We start from the raw sequence: 18,437 nt of genomic DNA, 5'->3' as shown, positions 1-18,437 counted from the left end.
CCCTGTAAAACAACACCTATCATACCACACTATTACTGACCCTGTAAAACAACACCTATCATACCACTATGACTGACCCTGTAAAACAACACATTACACTGCACCTATCATACTACTATGACTGACCCTGTAAAACAACACCTATCATACCACTATGACTGACCCTGTAAAACAACACATTACACTGCACCTATCATACTACTATGACTGACCCTGTAAAACAACACCTATTATACCACTATGACTGACCCTGTAAAACAACACCTATCACACTACTATGACTGACCCTATAAAACAACACCTATCATACTACTATGACTGACCCTGTAAAACAACACCTATCATACTACTATGACTGACCCTGTAAAACAACACCTATCATACTACTATGACTGACCCTGTAAAACAACACCTATCATACTACTATGACTGACCCTGTAAAACAACACCTATCATACTACTATGACTGACCCTGTAAAACAACACCTATCATACTCCTATGACTGACCCTGTAAAACAACACCTATCATACCACACTATGACTGACCCTGTAAAACAACACCTATCATACCACTATGACTGACCCTGTAAAACAACACATTACACTGCACCTATCATACTACTATGACTGACCCTGTAAAACAACACCTATCATACCACTATGACTGACCCTGTAAAACAACACATTACACTGCACCTATCATACTACTATGACTGACCCTGTAAAACAACACCTATCATACTACTATGACTGACCCTGTAAAACAACACCTATCACACTACTATGACTGACCCTGTAAAACAACACATTACACTACTATGACTAACCCTGTAAAACAACAGCTATCATACCACTATGACTGACCGTGTAAAACAACACCTATCATACCACTATGACTGACCCTGTAAAACAACACCTATCACACTACTATGACTGACCCTATAAAACAACACCTATCATACTACTATGACTGACCCTGTAAAACAACACCTATCATACTACTATGACTGACCCTGTAAAACAACACATTACACTACTATGACTAACCCTGTAAAACAACAGCTATCATACCACTATGACTGACCGTGTAAAACAACACCTATCATACCACTATGACTGACCCTGTAAAACAACACCTATCATACTACTATGACTGACCCTGTAAAACAACACCTATCATACTACTATGACTGACCCTGTAAAACAACACCTATCATACTACTATGACTGACCCTGTAAAACAACACCTATCATACTACTATGACTGACCCTGTAAAACAACACCTATCATACTCCTATGACTGACCCTGTAAAACAACACCTATCATACCACACTATGACTGACCCTGTAAAACAACACCTATCATACCACTATGACTGACCCTGTAAAACAACACATTACACTGCACCTATCATACTACTATGACTGACCCTGTAAAACAACACCTATCATACCACTATGACTGACCCTGTAAAACAACACATTACACTGCACCTATCATACTACTATGACTGACCCTGTAAAACAACACCTATCATACTACTATGACTGACCCTGTAAAACAACACCTATCACACTACTATGACTGACCCTGTAAAACAACACATTACACTACTATGACTAACCCTGTAAAACAACAGCTATCATACCACTATGACTGACCGTGTAAAACAACACCTATCATACCACTATGACTGACCCTGTAAAACAACACATTACACTGCACCTATCATACTACTATGACTGACCTTGTAAAACAACACCTATCATACCACTATGACTGACCCTGTAAAACAACACATTACACTGCACCTATCATACTACTATGACTGACCCTGTAAAACAACACCTATCATACTACTATGACTGACCCTGTAAAACAACACCTATCACACTACTATGACTGACCCTGTAAAACAACACATTACACTACTATGACTAACCCTGTAAAACAACTGCTATCATACCACTATGACTGACCGTGTAAAACAACACCTATCATACCACTATGACTGACCCTGTAAAACAACACCTATCACACTACTATGACTGACCCTATAAAACAACACCTATCATACTACTATGACTGACCCTGTAAAACAACACCTATCATACTACTATGACTGACCCTGTAAAACAACACATTACACTACTATGACTAACCCTGTAAAACAACAGCTATCATACCACTATGACTGACCGTGTAAAACAACACCTATCATACCACTATGACTGACCCTGTAAAACAACACCTATCACACTACTATGACTGACCCTATAAAACAACACCTATCATACTACTATGACTGACCCTGTAAAACAACACCTATCATACTACTATGACTGACCCTGTAAAACAACACCTATCATACTACTATGACTGACCCTGTAAAACAACACCTATCATACTACTATGACTGACCCTGTAAAACAACACCTATCATACTGCTATGACTGACCGTGTAAAACAACACCTATCACACTACTATGACTGACCCTATAAAACAACACCTATCATACTACTATGACTGACCCTGTAAAACAACACCTATCACACTACTATGACTGACCCTGTAAAACAACACCTATCATACTACTATGACTGACCCTGTAAAACAACACCTATCATACTACTATGACTGACCCTGTAAAACAACACCTATCATACTACTATGACTGACCCTGTAAAACAACACCTATCATACTACTATGACTGACCCTGTAAAACAACACCTATCATACTACTATGACTGACCCTGTAAAACAACACCTATCATACTACTATGATTGACCCTGTAAAACAACACATTACACTACTATGACTGACCCTGTAAAACAACACCTATCATACCACTATGACTGACCGTGTAAAACAACACCTATCACACTACTATGACTGACCCTATAAAACAACACCTATCATACTACTATGACTGACCCTGTAAAACAACACCTATCATACTACTATGACTGACCCTGTAAAACAACACCTATCATACTACTATGACTGACCCTGTAAAACAACACCTATCATACTACTATGACTGACCCTGTAAAACAACACATTACACTACTATGACTGACCCTGTAAAACAACACCTATCATAGCACTATGACTGACCCTGTAAAACAACACCTATCATACCACTATGACTGACCGTGTAAAACAACACCTATCATACCACTATGACTGACCCTGTAAAACAACACCTATCACACTACTATAACTGACCCTGTAAAACAACACCTATCATACTACTATGACTGACCCTGTAAAACAACACCTATCATACCACACTATGACTGACCCTGTAAAACAACACCTATCATACCACTATGACTGACCCTGTAAAACAACACATTACACTGCACCTATCATACTACTATGACTGACCCTGTAAAACAACACCTATCACACTACTATGACTGACCCTATAAAACAACACCTATCATACTACTATGACTGACCCTGTAAAACAACACCTATCATACTACTATGACTGACCCTGTAAAACAACACCTATCATACTACTATGACTGACCCTGTAAAACAACACCTATCATACTACTATGACTGACCCTGTAAAACAACACCTATCATACTACTATGACTGACCCTGTAAAACAACACCTATCATACTACTATGACTGACCCTGTAAAACAACACCTATCATACTCCTATGACTGACCCTGTAAAACAACACCTATCATACTCCTATGACTGACCCTGTAAAACAACACCTATCATACCACACTATGACTGACCCTGTAAAACAACACCTATCATACCACTATGACTGACCCTGTAAAACAACACATTACACTGCACCTATCATACTACTATGACTGACCCTGTAAAACAACACCTATCATACCACTATGACTGACCCTGTAAAACAACACATTACACTGCACCTATCATACTACTATGACTGACCCTGTAAAACAACACCTATTATACCACTATGACTGACCCTGTAAAACAACACCTATCACACTACTATGACTGACCCTGTAAAACAACACCTATCATACTACTATGACTGACCCTGTAAAACAACACCTATCACACTACTATGACTGACCCTGTAAAACAACACATTACACTACTATGACTAACCCTGTAAAACAACACCTATCATACCACTATGACTGACCCTGTAAAACAACACCTATCACACTACTATGACTGACCCTATAAAACAACACCTATCATACTACTATGACTGACCCTGTAAAACAACACCTATCACACTACTATGACTGACCCTATAAAACAACACCTATCATACTACTATGACTGACCCTGTAAAACAACACCTATCACACTACTATGACTGACCCTGTAAAACAACACCTATCACACTACTATGACTGACCCTATAAAACAACACCTATCATACTACTATGACTGACCCTGTAAAACAACACCTATCACACTACTATGACTGACCCTATAAAACAACACCTATCATACTACTATGACTGACCCTGTAAAACAACACCTATCATACTACTATGACTGACCCTGTAAAACAACACCTATCATACCACTATGACTGACCCTGTAAAACAACACCTATCACACTACTATGACTGACCCTATAAAACAACACCTATCACACTACTATGACTGACCCTGTAAAACAACACCTATCATACTACTATGACTGACCCTGTAAAACAACACCTATCATACTACTATGACTGACCCTGTAAAACAACACCTATCATACTACTATGACTGACCCTGTAAAACAACACCTATCATACTACTATGACTGACCCTGTAAAACAACACCTATCACACTACTATGACTGACCCTGTAAAACAACACCTATCACACTACTATGGCTGACCCTGTAAAACAACACCTATCACACTACTATGACTGACCCTGTAAAACAACACCTATCACACTACTATAACTGACCCTGTAAAAGAACACCTATCATACTACTATGACTGACCCTGTAAAACAACACCTATCATACTACTATGACTGACCCTGTAAAACAACACCTATCATACTACTATAACTGACCCTGTAAAACAACACCTATCATACTACTATGACTGACCCTGTAAAACAACACCTATCATACTACTATGACTGACCCTGTAAAACAACACCTATCATACTACTATGACTGACCCTGTAAAACAACACCTATCATACTACTATGACTGACCCTGTAAAACAACACCTATCATACTACTATGACTGACCCTGTAAAACAACACCTATCATACCACTATGACTGACCCTGTAAAACAACACCTATCATACCACTATGACTGACCCTGTAAAAAACACATTACACTGCACCTATCATACTACTATGACTGACCCTGTAAAACAACACCTATCATACCACTATGACTGACCCTGTAAAACAACACATTACACTGCACCTATCATACTACTATGACTGACCCTGTAAAACAACACCTATCATACTACTATGACTGACCCTGTAAAACAACACATTACACTACTATGACTGACCCTGTAAAACAACACCTATCATACCACTATGACTGACCCTGTAAAAGAACACCTATCATACTACTATGACTGATCCTGTAAAACAACACCTATCACACTACTATGACTGACCCTGTAAAACAACACATTACACTGCACCTATCATACCACTATGACTGACCCTGTAAAACAACACCTATCATACTACTATGACTGACCCTGTAAAACAACACCTATCATACTACTATGACTGACCCTGTAAAACAACACCTATCATACCACTATGACTGACCCTGTAAAACAACACCTATCATACCACTATGACTGACCCTGTAAAAAACACATTACACTGCACCTATCATACTACTATGACTGACCCTGTAAAACAACACCTATCATACCACTATGACTGACCCTGTAAAACAACACATTACACTGCACCTATCATACCACTATGACTGACCCTGTAAAACAACACCTATCATACTACTATGACTGACCCTGTAAAACAACATCTATCATACTACTATGACTGACCCTGTAAAACAACACCTATCATACCACTATGACTGATCCTTTAAAACAACACCTATCATACTACTATGACTGACCCTGTAAAACAACACCTATCACACTACTATGACTGATCCTGTAAAACACCTATCATACCACTATGACTGACCTTGTAAAACAACACATTACACTGCACCTATCATACTACTATGACTGACCCTGTAAAACAACACATTACACTGCACCTATTCAGTGTGTGACATATTGTTTATTATGTGGTTTGCAACAGCAGCCACATTTTAAATATTGTAAGAATGATTCCTGACTTACTAAAGGGGCTTGCGAAGCGAAGAGTCCCCACTTTAAATCTTCCACATACTTCCTATGAGGTGGGACTTGCAAAAATCGTACCGCTATTACTCTGCACGCTTCTCGTCTCACACTGTTTACGCTAGAAACGTCATTCAAACTTTAAAATGTGCAGACTGGTCTGGAATTGTGTGCTTGCATACAACCTTTTGATACAATTGATACTTTTCCATTTAATGCGTCTTTCCATTTCATTTGTCTTTCCGTCCATCTTGCACTTTAACGGGACTTTCTAAAGCTCCCCCATTGTGACATCATGACTTCCAACATTCACTGTATAAACAATGTAACTTTTGACATAAATCAGCTATATGGACCACTTTCCCAACAAGTTAGAGAAAACCTTTGAGGTGTGACATATTGGTCTACATCCGAGATGTTCAAATCTGGAATCGGAACAGAAATATCTTGTACAGAACGAACGATACAGCTGGTTTATTAACCTCATCAACTTTGCCTCAATTTATGCAAACTGACATTGACCACTTTTCCAACTAGGACAAAAAGATAGTGTATGAAATTTTACTTTTACTTCTCTACTAATCAAATCTGAAATAAGAACAGAAATAGAATATCCCTGCAAGTGTTCATAGAGACCGTATTTGATCCTGTTAGCCATTTAGCAGTCTTATGGCTTGGGGATAGATGACAGGGAGCTCGGCCCCAGTGATGTAGTGGGCTGTCCTCACCACCCTCTGATATAGAGGTCCTGGATGACAGGAAGCTCGGCCCCAGTGATATAGTGGGCTGTCCTCACCACCCTCTGATATAGAGGTCCTGGATGACAGGGAGCTCGGCCCCAGTGATGTAGTGGGCTGTCCTCACCACCCTCTGATATAGAGGTCCTGGATGGCAGGGAGCTGGGCCCCAGTGATGTAGTGGGCTGTCCTCACCACCCTCTGTAGTGCCAACTACTGAACCACACTACTACTGACCAAAATCACACTACTGACCACAACCACACAACTACTGACCACAATCACTGACCACAAGCACACTACTGACCACAACCACATAACTACTGACCACACGCACACTACTGACCACAACCACATAACTACTGACCACAACCACACAACTACTGAACCACAATCACTGACCACAAGCACACTACTGACCACAACCACATAACTACTGACCACAATCCCTGACCACACGCACACTACTGACCACAACCACATAACTACTGACCACAACCACACAACTACTGAACCACATAACTACTGACCACAATCACTGACCACAAGCACACTACTGACCACAACTACTGACCACAACCACATAACTACTGACCACAATCCCTGACCACAAGCACTGACCACAACCACATAACTACTGACCACAACCACAAGCACACTACTGACCACAATCACTGACCACAACCACAACCACTGAAACACATAACTACTGACCACAAGCACACTACTGACCACAACTACTGACCACAACCACACAACTACTGAACCACACTACTACTGACAACAACTACTGACCAAAATCACTGATCACAAATCAAATCAATTTGATTTATATAGCCCTTCTTACATCAGCTGATGTCTCAAAGTGCTGTATAGAAACCCAGCCTAAAACCCCAAACAGCAAACAATGCAGGTGTAGAAGCACGGTGGCTAGGAAAAACTCCCTAGAAAGGCCAAAACCTAGGAAGGAACCTAGAGCCAACTACTGACCAAAATCACTGATCACAACAACCACAATATCTGGCCATAACTTCTTACCATACCGACTGACCACAAATACTGAACACAACTCCTGACTACAACCACTTACCGCAACCACAGACCATAACTACTGACCACAACCACAGACCACAACTACTGACCACAACCACAGATCATAACTACTGACCACAACTACTGACCACAGACCATAACTACTGACCACAACCACAGACCATAACTACTGACCACAACCACAACTATTGACCACTGAACCACACACCTACTGACCACAACCAAACAAGCAGTGTTGCCAACTCCTCAGAAAAAAGTCACTAAATGATGGCATCACCTAATTTGCATTATTGGCATGTAATGTGCATGTAATTGTGATGGACACTGTGGGAGAGACACCCTAAATAGGTTTAGAACTACAAATGAACTTTCTGTCCATTCTTGTTTTTATAATGTCACAATTCCAACCCTCCTCCTTTATCCGGGCTTGGGACCGGCAAAAGTGACCCCAAAGAGACACTCTGGCAGAGTTACCTAGTTTTTTTTTATTTTATTTTTAATTTTTACATTTACATCCCTCCCTGAATGTAAGCCAGGGCGGGATCAGCCAGCGGCTGCTTCCTGCATGCGCGATTCATTTGCAGTCTGGACGCGGAGGGGTGAACATCTCCTGCTCTGACTGCAGCTGGGAGGGATTGCTGCGCGAGGACTGGGCCGCCTGTGAGTGCTTTGGGACGGGACCCACGGCAGCACCTGCTGCTCGTTGAGAAGAGTAAGAACGATACGTGCTTTCACGTCAGTCTCCAACACCAGAAAAAGTCGCTAGATTTGTCGCTTTTTTGAAAATGTGTTGCTAGAGGGGTCTGAATACTCGCTAAATATAGCGACAAAGTCTCTAAGTTGACAACACTGCAAACTACTACTGACAACAGCTACTGACCACAACTACTGACCACAACCACACAACTACTGACCACAGCCACTGACCACAGCCACACAACTACTGACCACAACTCCTGACCACAACCACACAACTACTGACCACAACTACTGACCACAACTCCTGACCACAACCACACAACTCCTGACCACAACTCCTGACCACAACCACACAACTCCTGACCACAACCACACAACTACTGACCACAACTCCTGACCACAACTCCTGACCACAACCACACAACTCCTGACCACAACCACACAACTCCTGACCACAACTCCTGACCACAACTCCTGACCACAACTACTGACCACAGCCACACAACTACTGACCAAAACCACACAACTACTGACCACAACCACACAACTACTGACAACAGCTACTGACCACAACTACAGAACAAAACCACACAACTCCTGACCACAAGGCGATATGATAAATGATCCCACTGATGGTTTCACCAACAAAATGTTTTTTTTTGCCACTACATAACTTAAATAAATCAAATGAATTTGCTAAATAAATCATATTATTCAATAGTTTCAATACCATGTTAAGATAATGAAATGCATTCTGGGATTCATTGTTCAAATACTCTCCAAAGTTGTTTCTGTCATCGTTTTATGCAACAGTTGAGCTAGTTATCAAGAGAGTTATCAAAATTACGGATTTTTAAAAATCAGCAACGTATCAACACAAGAGTGGAGCCCAAAAGAACAAGGCCAAAAATGAGAAAGCAAAGGAGTTATCAAAATCAGTTGAATTAGATTCCTTTTTCAAATGCAGTTCATGTGCAGCGGGACCAGAAGAGGATGTAGGTTTATCATCGCCAGCAGCAGCTTTTAGCGGGTCAAGTGAGCCATGGCCAAGCTGTTCCATCATACCAGAAGAAGCAACTTTGACAGAGGAGGATACAGGTTGTCAGATATCGGAGGATACGACCCTGAGCACAAGTCAGGCCAGACATCCCCGGGCCGGGTGGGGAGGAAGAGGAGCAGGGAGAGGCTAGAATCGTGGAGGCTGAGGAAACAGGTGGAAATGGGACCGACGGCTTTTTTACCTATCCAACTGACAGGGGGCATTATGCAACAAATGTGGATGCAGAAGTTAAAAGGCACGTTATTGCATTAGGCTCGTCTCCTACTGGCCCATTCCCATGACGAAAGGCGGTGTTTTACCAAGTCTACTACAGCCAAGGCTGGAATCTAATTACCACGTGCATGGCTATGTTATTCAAACAAGCTAGATTGCGAGTATTTTGAGCCTTACTTAGCTGTTCAGAGATCGGAGTGATCCATTCTTCTCTGATGAGTGGGTGAATGGGGTGAGAGATTGGCGCCATCTAATATCCAAAATAGCATGTCATGAGACATCCCAGATTCACATGGGTGCCTGTTTGGTATATGAGCAATGGAAGCTCAATGGCACCTTTGACGCAGAAATGGATAGAGGCGTGTGTAACGCAGAAAATCCCTGGCAACAGGTGTTAGAGCGCATAGTTAATGTAACTCTCACACTTGCATCATGTACTTTGGTGTTCAGAGGGCACTGTGAAAAACTGGGGCAGGTCAACAGTGGGAATACTGTCAGTATAATTGAACTGCTGTCAGGACCCAGTTCTGACGTAACTTTTAGAACGACCCACAGGATCAGTTAACTATCTCAGTCCTCAAAGCGAGTGAAATGTGACATTCAGAGAGATGCAGGAAGCCCCATTTTGTTCTGTTATTATGGACACCGGATGCATCCAAATTAGACCAGTTCAGCCGAGTTTATCGCTATGTGAGAGTGATAAGGGATGCAAATAATGTCGCCACAGATCTGACCATCACAGAGTCGTTTCGGGGATTACTGGAGACACATCAGCAGCATGAGCTTCAACATAAAATCCTGGGCAGCGTAGAGGATAACGGGCTGGATATTTCAAAATGTCCTGGGTAGCATAGAGGATAACTGGCTGGATATTTCTAAATGTCCTGGGCAGCATAGAGGATAACGGGCTGGATATTTCTAAATGTCCTGGGCAGCATAGAGGATAACGGGCTGGATATTTCTAAATGTCCTGGGCAGCATAGAGGATAACTGGATATTTCTAAATGTCCTGGGCAGCATAGAGGATAACTGGATATTTCTAAATGTCCTGGGCAGCATAGAGGATAACGGGCTGGATATTTCTAAATGTCCTGGGCAGCATAGAGGATAACGGGCTGGATATTTCTAAATGTCCTGGGCAGCATAGAGGATAACTGGCTGGATATTTCTAAATGTCCTGGGCAGCATAGAGGATAACTGGATATTTATAAATGTCCTGGGCAGCATAGAGGATAACTGGCTGGATATTTCTAAATGTCCTGGGCAGCATAGAGGATAACTGGATATTTCTAAATGTCCTGGGCAGCATAGAGGATAACTGGATATTTCTAAATGTCCTGGGCAGCATAGAGGATAACGGGCTGGATATTTCTAAATGTCCTGGGCAGCATAGAGGATAACTGGCTGGATATTTCTAAATGTCCTGGGCAGCATAAAGGATAACGGGCTGGATATTTCTAAATGTCCTGGGCAGCATAGAGGATAACGGGCTGGATATTTCTAAAAAGACGCTTGCTGTTTATGTGCATTGCGCAGCGCACAATCTTAACCAGGCTCTCAACGACTCTGTCGAACATGTGCCAGAGACTAAACAGTTTCACGATACTGTTGAACTGTTATACACCTTCTCCGGGCATAAAGAGATGGTCAATGTTGAGTGGTATATTTGATTTTGCATCAGAAAGATAAAATGTAACTCTAGAACAACTATGTCCCACACGCGGGTCATCTAGGTCGGAGTCCCCTGAGATACAGATATGTGGACGTAATGAAGGCCCTCACCAAGATTGTGCTTTTAAGTGACAAGAAGGACGAGATGGGTTGATACAGCATCACTGAAAAAGAAAATGGAAAAATGTCGTTTTTTTTTTTTTGTCGTTCTGCAGACCAAGGTTTTATAAAAGGTGAACGTCGTCTCCAAAATGCCACAGACGCAGACCTGCACAGGGCAGTCAGCCTCCTCACGGATAAAACATCCTGTCCGGAACCCGGAAGGATTTTGACAAGGACAAAGTCACTGCAAAGACCCTGGCCGACAAAAATGGAGAGCTCAGAACGCTTTTGAAGACACTCGGAGAAGGCGAGGCGTCATTTTGATGAGCGAAGACGAGCGACTGTCTGATGGGGAGAGTAGTTTTAGAGTCAGCATCTTTAATGCAAACCTTGACATCGTTATCCACCAGCTGTCAAACACATTTAAAAGTCTGCGGGCAACATTGAGTCTGTTTGACTCCATCCATCCCACTACCCAACGCAGATGATGGTGCAGTCTATGAGACAGCCAACCGGTTGAGACAGCAAAGATATATCAGCAAGCTTCCCTGGACAATTACTCTCTTTCAGGGCCTGTTCTAAGAAGGAGATAGCAAAGCACACTACAGTGAGAGATCTGGCCAAGATGCTCATTGTGGATTACAATTCAGTCACTGCTACATTTGGGGAAATGGTTACAGCGATGCTCCTTTTTATGAGCCAGTGCCGAGCACTCCTTTTCCAAACTGAAGATAATTCAAACCTGAGCAGCAGCATGGGACAGGAGAGACTGAGTGGGTTGGCCATTCTGTCCATTGAAAACACCAGGGCTTTGAATGCCATAGTCAACGACATAGCAAGGCCCGTTGAATACCAATCAAATGAGTGAGTATCAAATAAAATAAAATGTATTTATATAGCCCTTCGTACATCAACTGATATCTCAAAGTGCTGTACAGAAACCCAGCCTAAAACCCCAAACAGCAAGCAATGCAGGTGTAGAAGCACGGTGGCTAGGAAAAACTCCCTAGACCCCAGCCTAAAACCCCAAACAGCAAGCAATGCAGGTGTAGAAGCACGGTGGCTAGGAAAAACTCTCTAGAAAGGCCAGAACCTAGGAAGAAATCTAGAGCGGAACCAGGCTATGTGGGGTGGCCAGTCCTCTTCTGGCTGTGCCGGGTGGAGATTATAACAGAACATGGCCAAGATGTTGAAATGTTCATAGATGACCAAGCGTAAATTGTTACAGGGCAGGCTACCCAGACAGCCTATATAAATCAAGCTGTATGGAAATTCATTTATATTGCTTATCAATCTACGACTATGCTGGATCTGTCATAGGAAGCCATGTTCTGGTGCAGGGCCAATGAGCCATTTCATTGTCATCGTAGCCAATACGTTTAACTAGGCTATAAGAATAATACTAAGCACATACACATCATATACTGTTTAAAGGCATGATGCCATCTAAGCAATCCGTTTGAATGCTTCATTGATTTGCTGGTGTTTTTGCTACAGGGCCTCTGCAGGAGGCAGATCATTTGAAATACAGGTATGTCAGTTCTGCCGCTGTGCATAACATCAGGGAACATGTACTGGGTCATTAGCTGTGTTTCTGTCAAGAGATTGATCTATATATTACTGTTTTATAATATAGGCTATTGCCTATTATTTGCAGATAAAATAGGGTGTTTTTGACCGCTTTCCGTGGTGCTTATGGGGTTCATTTCTGACCACCGTCCACGGTGCTGAATGTATTGGCTATATTCTCTGGTAGATGAGCTTCTGCTCTGTTGTTACAGTAATATTAACACACAGCCTTACCAACAAAATATATTTTAATTTTAAGGCCTGTCATGATTAAGCTAAGCTACTGACTACAGACCATAACTACTGACGACAACCACACAATTACTGACCACAGCTACTGACCACACCCACACCCACACAACTCCTGACTACAGCTACTGACCACAAACACACAACAACTGACCACCACTACTGACCACAACAACAACAACATAACTCCTGACCACAACCACACAACTACTGACCACAACCACACAACTACTGACCACAACCACACAACTACTGACCACAACCACACAACTACTGACCACAACCTCTGACCACAGCCACACAACTACTGACCACAACCACTGACCACAGCCACACAACTACTGACCACAACTACTGACCACAACCACTGACCACAACTACTGACCACAACTACTGACCACAACCACACAACTACTGACCACAACTACTGACCACAACCACCCAACTATTGACCACAACCACAACTATTGACCACAACTACTGACCACAACCACAACTACTGACCACAACTCCTGACCACAACCACTGACCGCAGCCACTGACCAAACCAACGTTCACATCTTCTGGCAATCCTAACTTCAAATTCTTGAAAACTTTGTCAACTTTAACTATTCAAATTTGCACAGATTTGCATAAAATAACCAACCAACAGTAACAAAAATACTTTCAAAGAGCTGAAGCAAGTCACAATTTTTTTCAGAAAATGACCGTCGAGTTTCTTCCTTGTTTGCTGATTTTTGTATTGTGTTTTTATTGTTTCACGAGAGCTTGGCGCTGAGTAAGATATCCAATGTCTTCATTACACATGGCAAATAAACATTCAACTTAAAAAAAATTTTTTTTCAAAAGATCAAAAGTACCTCACCTGTGTGTGGCATGACAGCGTAGGTGAACTGATGACTGCCCATGTCAGCGTTGGCATCAGGAGACTTAGGAGCTCGCAGTCTTTTAAGAAGAAAAATAAAAGAACAGTCTTAGGAAGGAGAGAAAGAATGCTGTTATGGTAACTATGTCAGTAATACGCGGAACCCACTATCCTGTTGTTGAAAGAATGCCGTCATGTTAACTATGTCAGTAATACGCGGAACCCACTATCCTGTTGTTGAAAGAATGCCGTCATGTTAACTATGTCAGTAATACGCGGAACCCACTATCCTGTTGTTGAAAGAATGCTGTTATGGTAACTATGTCAGTAATACGCGGAACCCACTATCCTGTTGTTGAAAGAATGCCGTCATGGTAACTATGTCAGTAATACGCGGAACCCACTATCCTGTTGTTGAAAGAATGCTGTTATGGTAACTATGTCAGTAATACGCGGAACCCACTATCCTGTTGTTGAAAGAATGCCGTCATGTTAACTATGTCAGTAATACGCGGAACCCACTATCCTGTTGTTGAAAGAATGCTGTTATGGTAACTATGTCAGTAATACGCGGAACCCACTATCCTGTTGTTGAAAGAATGCCGTCATGTTAACTATGTCAGTAATACGCGGAACCCACTATCCTGTTGTTGAAAGAATGCCGTCATGTTAACTATGTCAGTAATACGCGGAACCCACTATCCTGTTGTTGAAAGAATGCCGTCATGTTAACTATGTCAGTAATACGCGGAACCCACTATCCTGTTGTTGAAAGAATGCTGTTATGGTAACTATGTCAGTAATATGCGGAACCCACTATCCTGTTGTTGAAAGAATGCTGTTATGGTAACTATGTCAGTAATACGCGGAACCCACTATCCTGTTGTTGAAAGAATGCCGTCATGTTAACTATGTCAGTAATACGCGGAACCCACTATCCTGTTGTTGAAAGAATGCCGTCATGTTAACTATGTCAGTAATACGCGGAACCCACTATCCTGTTGTTGAAAGAATGCTGTTATGGTAACTATGTCAGTAATACGCGGAACCCACTATCCTGTTGTTGAAAGAATGCCGTCATGTTAACTATGTCAGTAATATGCGGAACCCACGATTCCGACGTTGACAACACCATGCCCTGCTAACTGAGCTACCCACTTCCAATTTGTTAAACCGCAATATTTGTCAGACTCACAGAGAGAGCGTCATGGTGTTCTGGTGAACCGAGTATCCATATTTACTGTCGTTCAGCAGAGACACTCCAAAGCCGTGCTCTGATAGGTCTGCCCATTTGTGGCCCCAAACCTAGGAAGGAGAATTATTCTATTGTTATAGGACCAGCAAAACAACAATGCTAAGGGGAGTTAGCAGACGGGTTATTTATGTCAGTCAGTAGCAGTAGGGAATGGTCTCTTGCCACTGCTTCTGCTTGCTCTGTGGTGTCTAGGCTGGTTACTGTAAAGCTCTTTGGTGTCTAGGCTGGTTACTGTAAAGCTCTTTGGGGTCTAGGCTGGTTACTGTAAAGCTCTTTGGGGTCTAGGCTGGTTACTGTAAAGCTCTTTGGGGTCTAGGCTGGTTACTGTAAAGCTCTTTGGTGTCTAGGCTGGTTACTGTAAAGCTCTTTGGTGTCTAGGCTGGTTACTGTAAAGCTCTTTGGGGTCTAGATTGGTTACTGTAAAGCTCTTTGGTGTCTAGGCTGGTTACTGTAAAGCTCTTTGGGGTCTAGGTTGGTTACTGTAAAGCTCTTTGGGGTCTAGGTTGGTTACTGTAAAGCTCTTGTGATAATTGTTGATGTCAAAAAGGCTGTATAAAACCTGTTATTGGTACCTCGAAGCGTGCCCAGTCCCAGCTCGTGTTCCTGTGTGTGGGTCTCTGCAGATGTCCAAACTGGATCTCATAGGTGGCGTTGGGGCTCCTCACCCTCACTGGGAACTCTACCTTCAGGAACTTATGGGACTCGAACCACTCCACCTGGAATAAACAACATTATGGGACTGAAACCATTCCACCTGGAATAAACAACATTATGGGACTGAAACCACTCCACCTGGAATAAACAACATTATGGGACTGAAACCATTCCACCTGGAATAAACATTATGGGACTGAAACCATTCCACCTGGAATAAACATTATGGGACTGAAACCATTCCACCTGGAATAAACAACATTATGGGACTGAAACCATTCCACCCGGAATAAACAACATTATGGGACTGAAACCATTCCACCCAGAATAAACATTATGGGACTGAAACCATTCCACCCAGAATAAACATTATGGGACTGAAACCATTCCACCTGGAATAAACAACATTATGGGACTGAAACCATTCCACCTGGAATAAACATTATGAGACGGAAACCATTCCACCTGGAATAAACAACACTATGAGACGGAAACCATTCCACCTGGAATAAACAACATTATGAACTGGGAGAAGGTGGAAGACATTACAACAACATTATAATAAACATCTCCATAGTAGTAGATTTAAAGATTGAACATCTTTTCTGAGTCAGATATGGAAAAGTTGATTACCGAAAGGCAAGATTCTGGCAGATTAACTTTTTTATACTTTGCAAATGCATATGAAGTGTTAACAGTAATCTCTGTCAAGTACCTGAGTATTTACCTTGATAAGGACACATGGTGTCAAGTACCTGAGTATTTACCTTGATAAGGACACATGGTGTCTACAGTACCTGAGTATTTACCTTGATAAGGACACATGGTGTCTATAGTACCTGAGTATTTACCTTGACGTAAGGACACATGGTGTCTACAGTACCTGAGTATTTACCTTGATAAGGACACATGGTGTCTACAGTACCTGAGTATTTACCTTGATAAGGACACATGGTGTCTATAGTACCTGAGTATTTACCTTGATAAGGACACATGGTGTCAACAGTACCTGAGTATTTACCTTGATACGGACACATGGTGTCAACAGTACCTGAGTATTTACCTTGATAAGGACACATGGTGTCTATAGTACCTGAGTATTTACCTTGACGTAAGGACACATGGTGTCTACAGTACCTGAGTATTTACCTTGATAAGGACACATGGTGTCTACAGTACCTGAGTATTTACCTTGATAAGGACACATGGTGTCTATAGTACCTGAGTATTTACCTTGACGTAAGGACACATGGTGTCTACAGTACCTGACTATTTACCTTGATAAGGACACATGGTGTCTACAGTACCTGAGTATTTACCTTGATAAGGACACATGGTGTCTATAGTACCTGAGTATTTACCTTGACGTAAGGACACATGGTGTCTACAGTACCTGAGTATTTACCTTGATAAGGACACATGGTGTCAACAGTACCTGAGTATTTACCTTGATAAGGACACATGGTGTCTATAGTACCTGAGTATTTACCTTGATAAGGACACATGGTGTCAACAGTACCTGAGTATTTACCTTGATAAGGACACATGGTGTCAACATTACCTGAGTATTTACCTTGATAAGGACACATGGTGTCTATAGTACCTGAGTATTTACCTTGACGTAAGGACACATGGTGTCTACAGTACCTGAGTATTTACCTTGATAAGGACACATGGTGTCAACAGTACCTGAGTATTTACCTTGATAAGGACACATGGTGTCTATAGTACCTGAGTATTTACCTTGATAAGGACACATGGTGTCAACAGTACCTGAGTATTTACCTTGATAAGGACACATGGTGTCAACATTACCTGAGTATTTACCTTGATAAGGACACATGGTGTCTATAGTACCTGAGTATTTACCTTGACGTAAGGACACATGGTGTCTACAGTACCTGAGTATTTACCTTGATAAGGACACATGGTGTCAACAGTACCTGAGTATTTACCTTGATAAGGACACATGGTG

General features: G+C 41.9%; 1 protein-coding gene across 2 annotated transcripts in view; it reads right to left on the bottom strand.

Moving 5' to 3' along the window:
- The window catches only part of man2c1 (mannosidase, alpha, class 2C, member 1), a 63,907-nt gene that overhangs the window by 7,594 nt on the left and 37,876 nt on the right, over window positions 1–18,437 (bottom strand). For both annotated transcript variants that reach the window (XM_031832871.1, XM_031832872.1), the window contains 3 exons: window positions 16,381–16,524; window positions 15,749–15,858; window positions 14,554–14,633 (listed from right to left, as the gene is read on the bottom strand). In XM_031832871.1, coding sequence (XP_031688731.1) covers window positions 14,554–14,633; window positions 15,749–15,858; window positions 16,381–16,524 — 334 coding nt within the window. The remainder of the gene's footprint in view (window positions 1–14,553; window positions 14,634–15,748; window positions 15,859–16,380; window positions 16,525–18,437) is intronic.

The sequence above is a fragment of the Oncorhynchus kisutch genome, linkage group LG10 (assembly GCF_002021735.2).
Source record: "Oncorhynchus kisutch isolate 150728-3 linkage group LG10, Okis_V2, whole genome shotgun sequence".
Classification (NCBI taxonomy): domain Eukaryota; kingdom Metazoa; phylum Chordata; class Actinopteri; order Salmoniformes; family Salmonidae; genus Oncorhynchus; species Oncorhynchus kisutch.
Note: the sequence above shows the minus strand (reverse complement) of the source record. Positions and strands in the feature narration are given on the sequence as shown.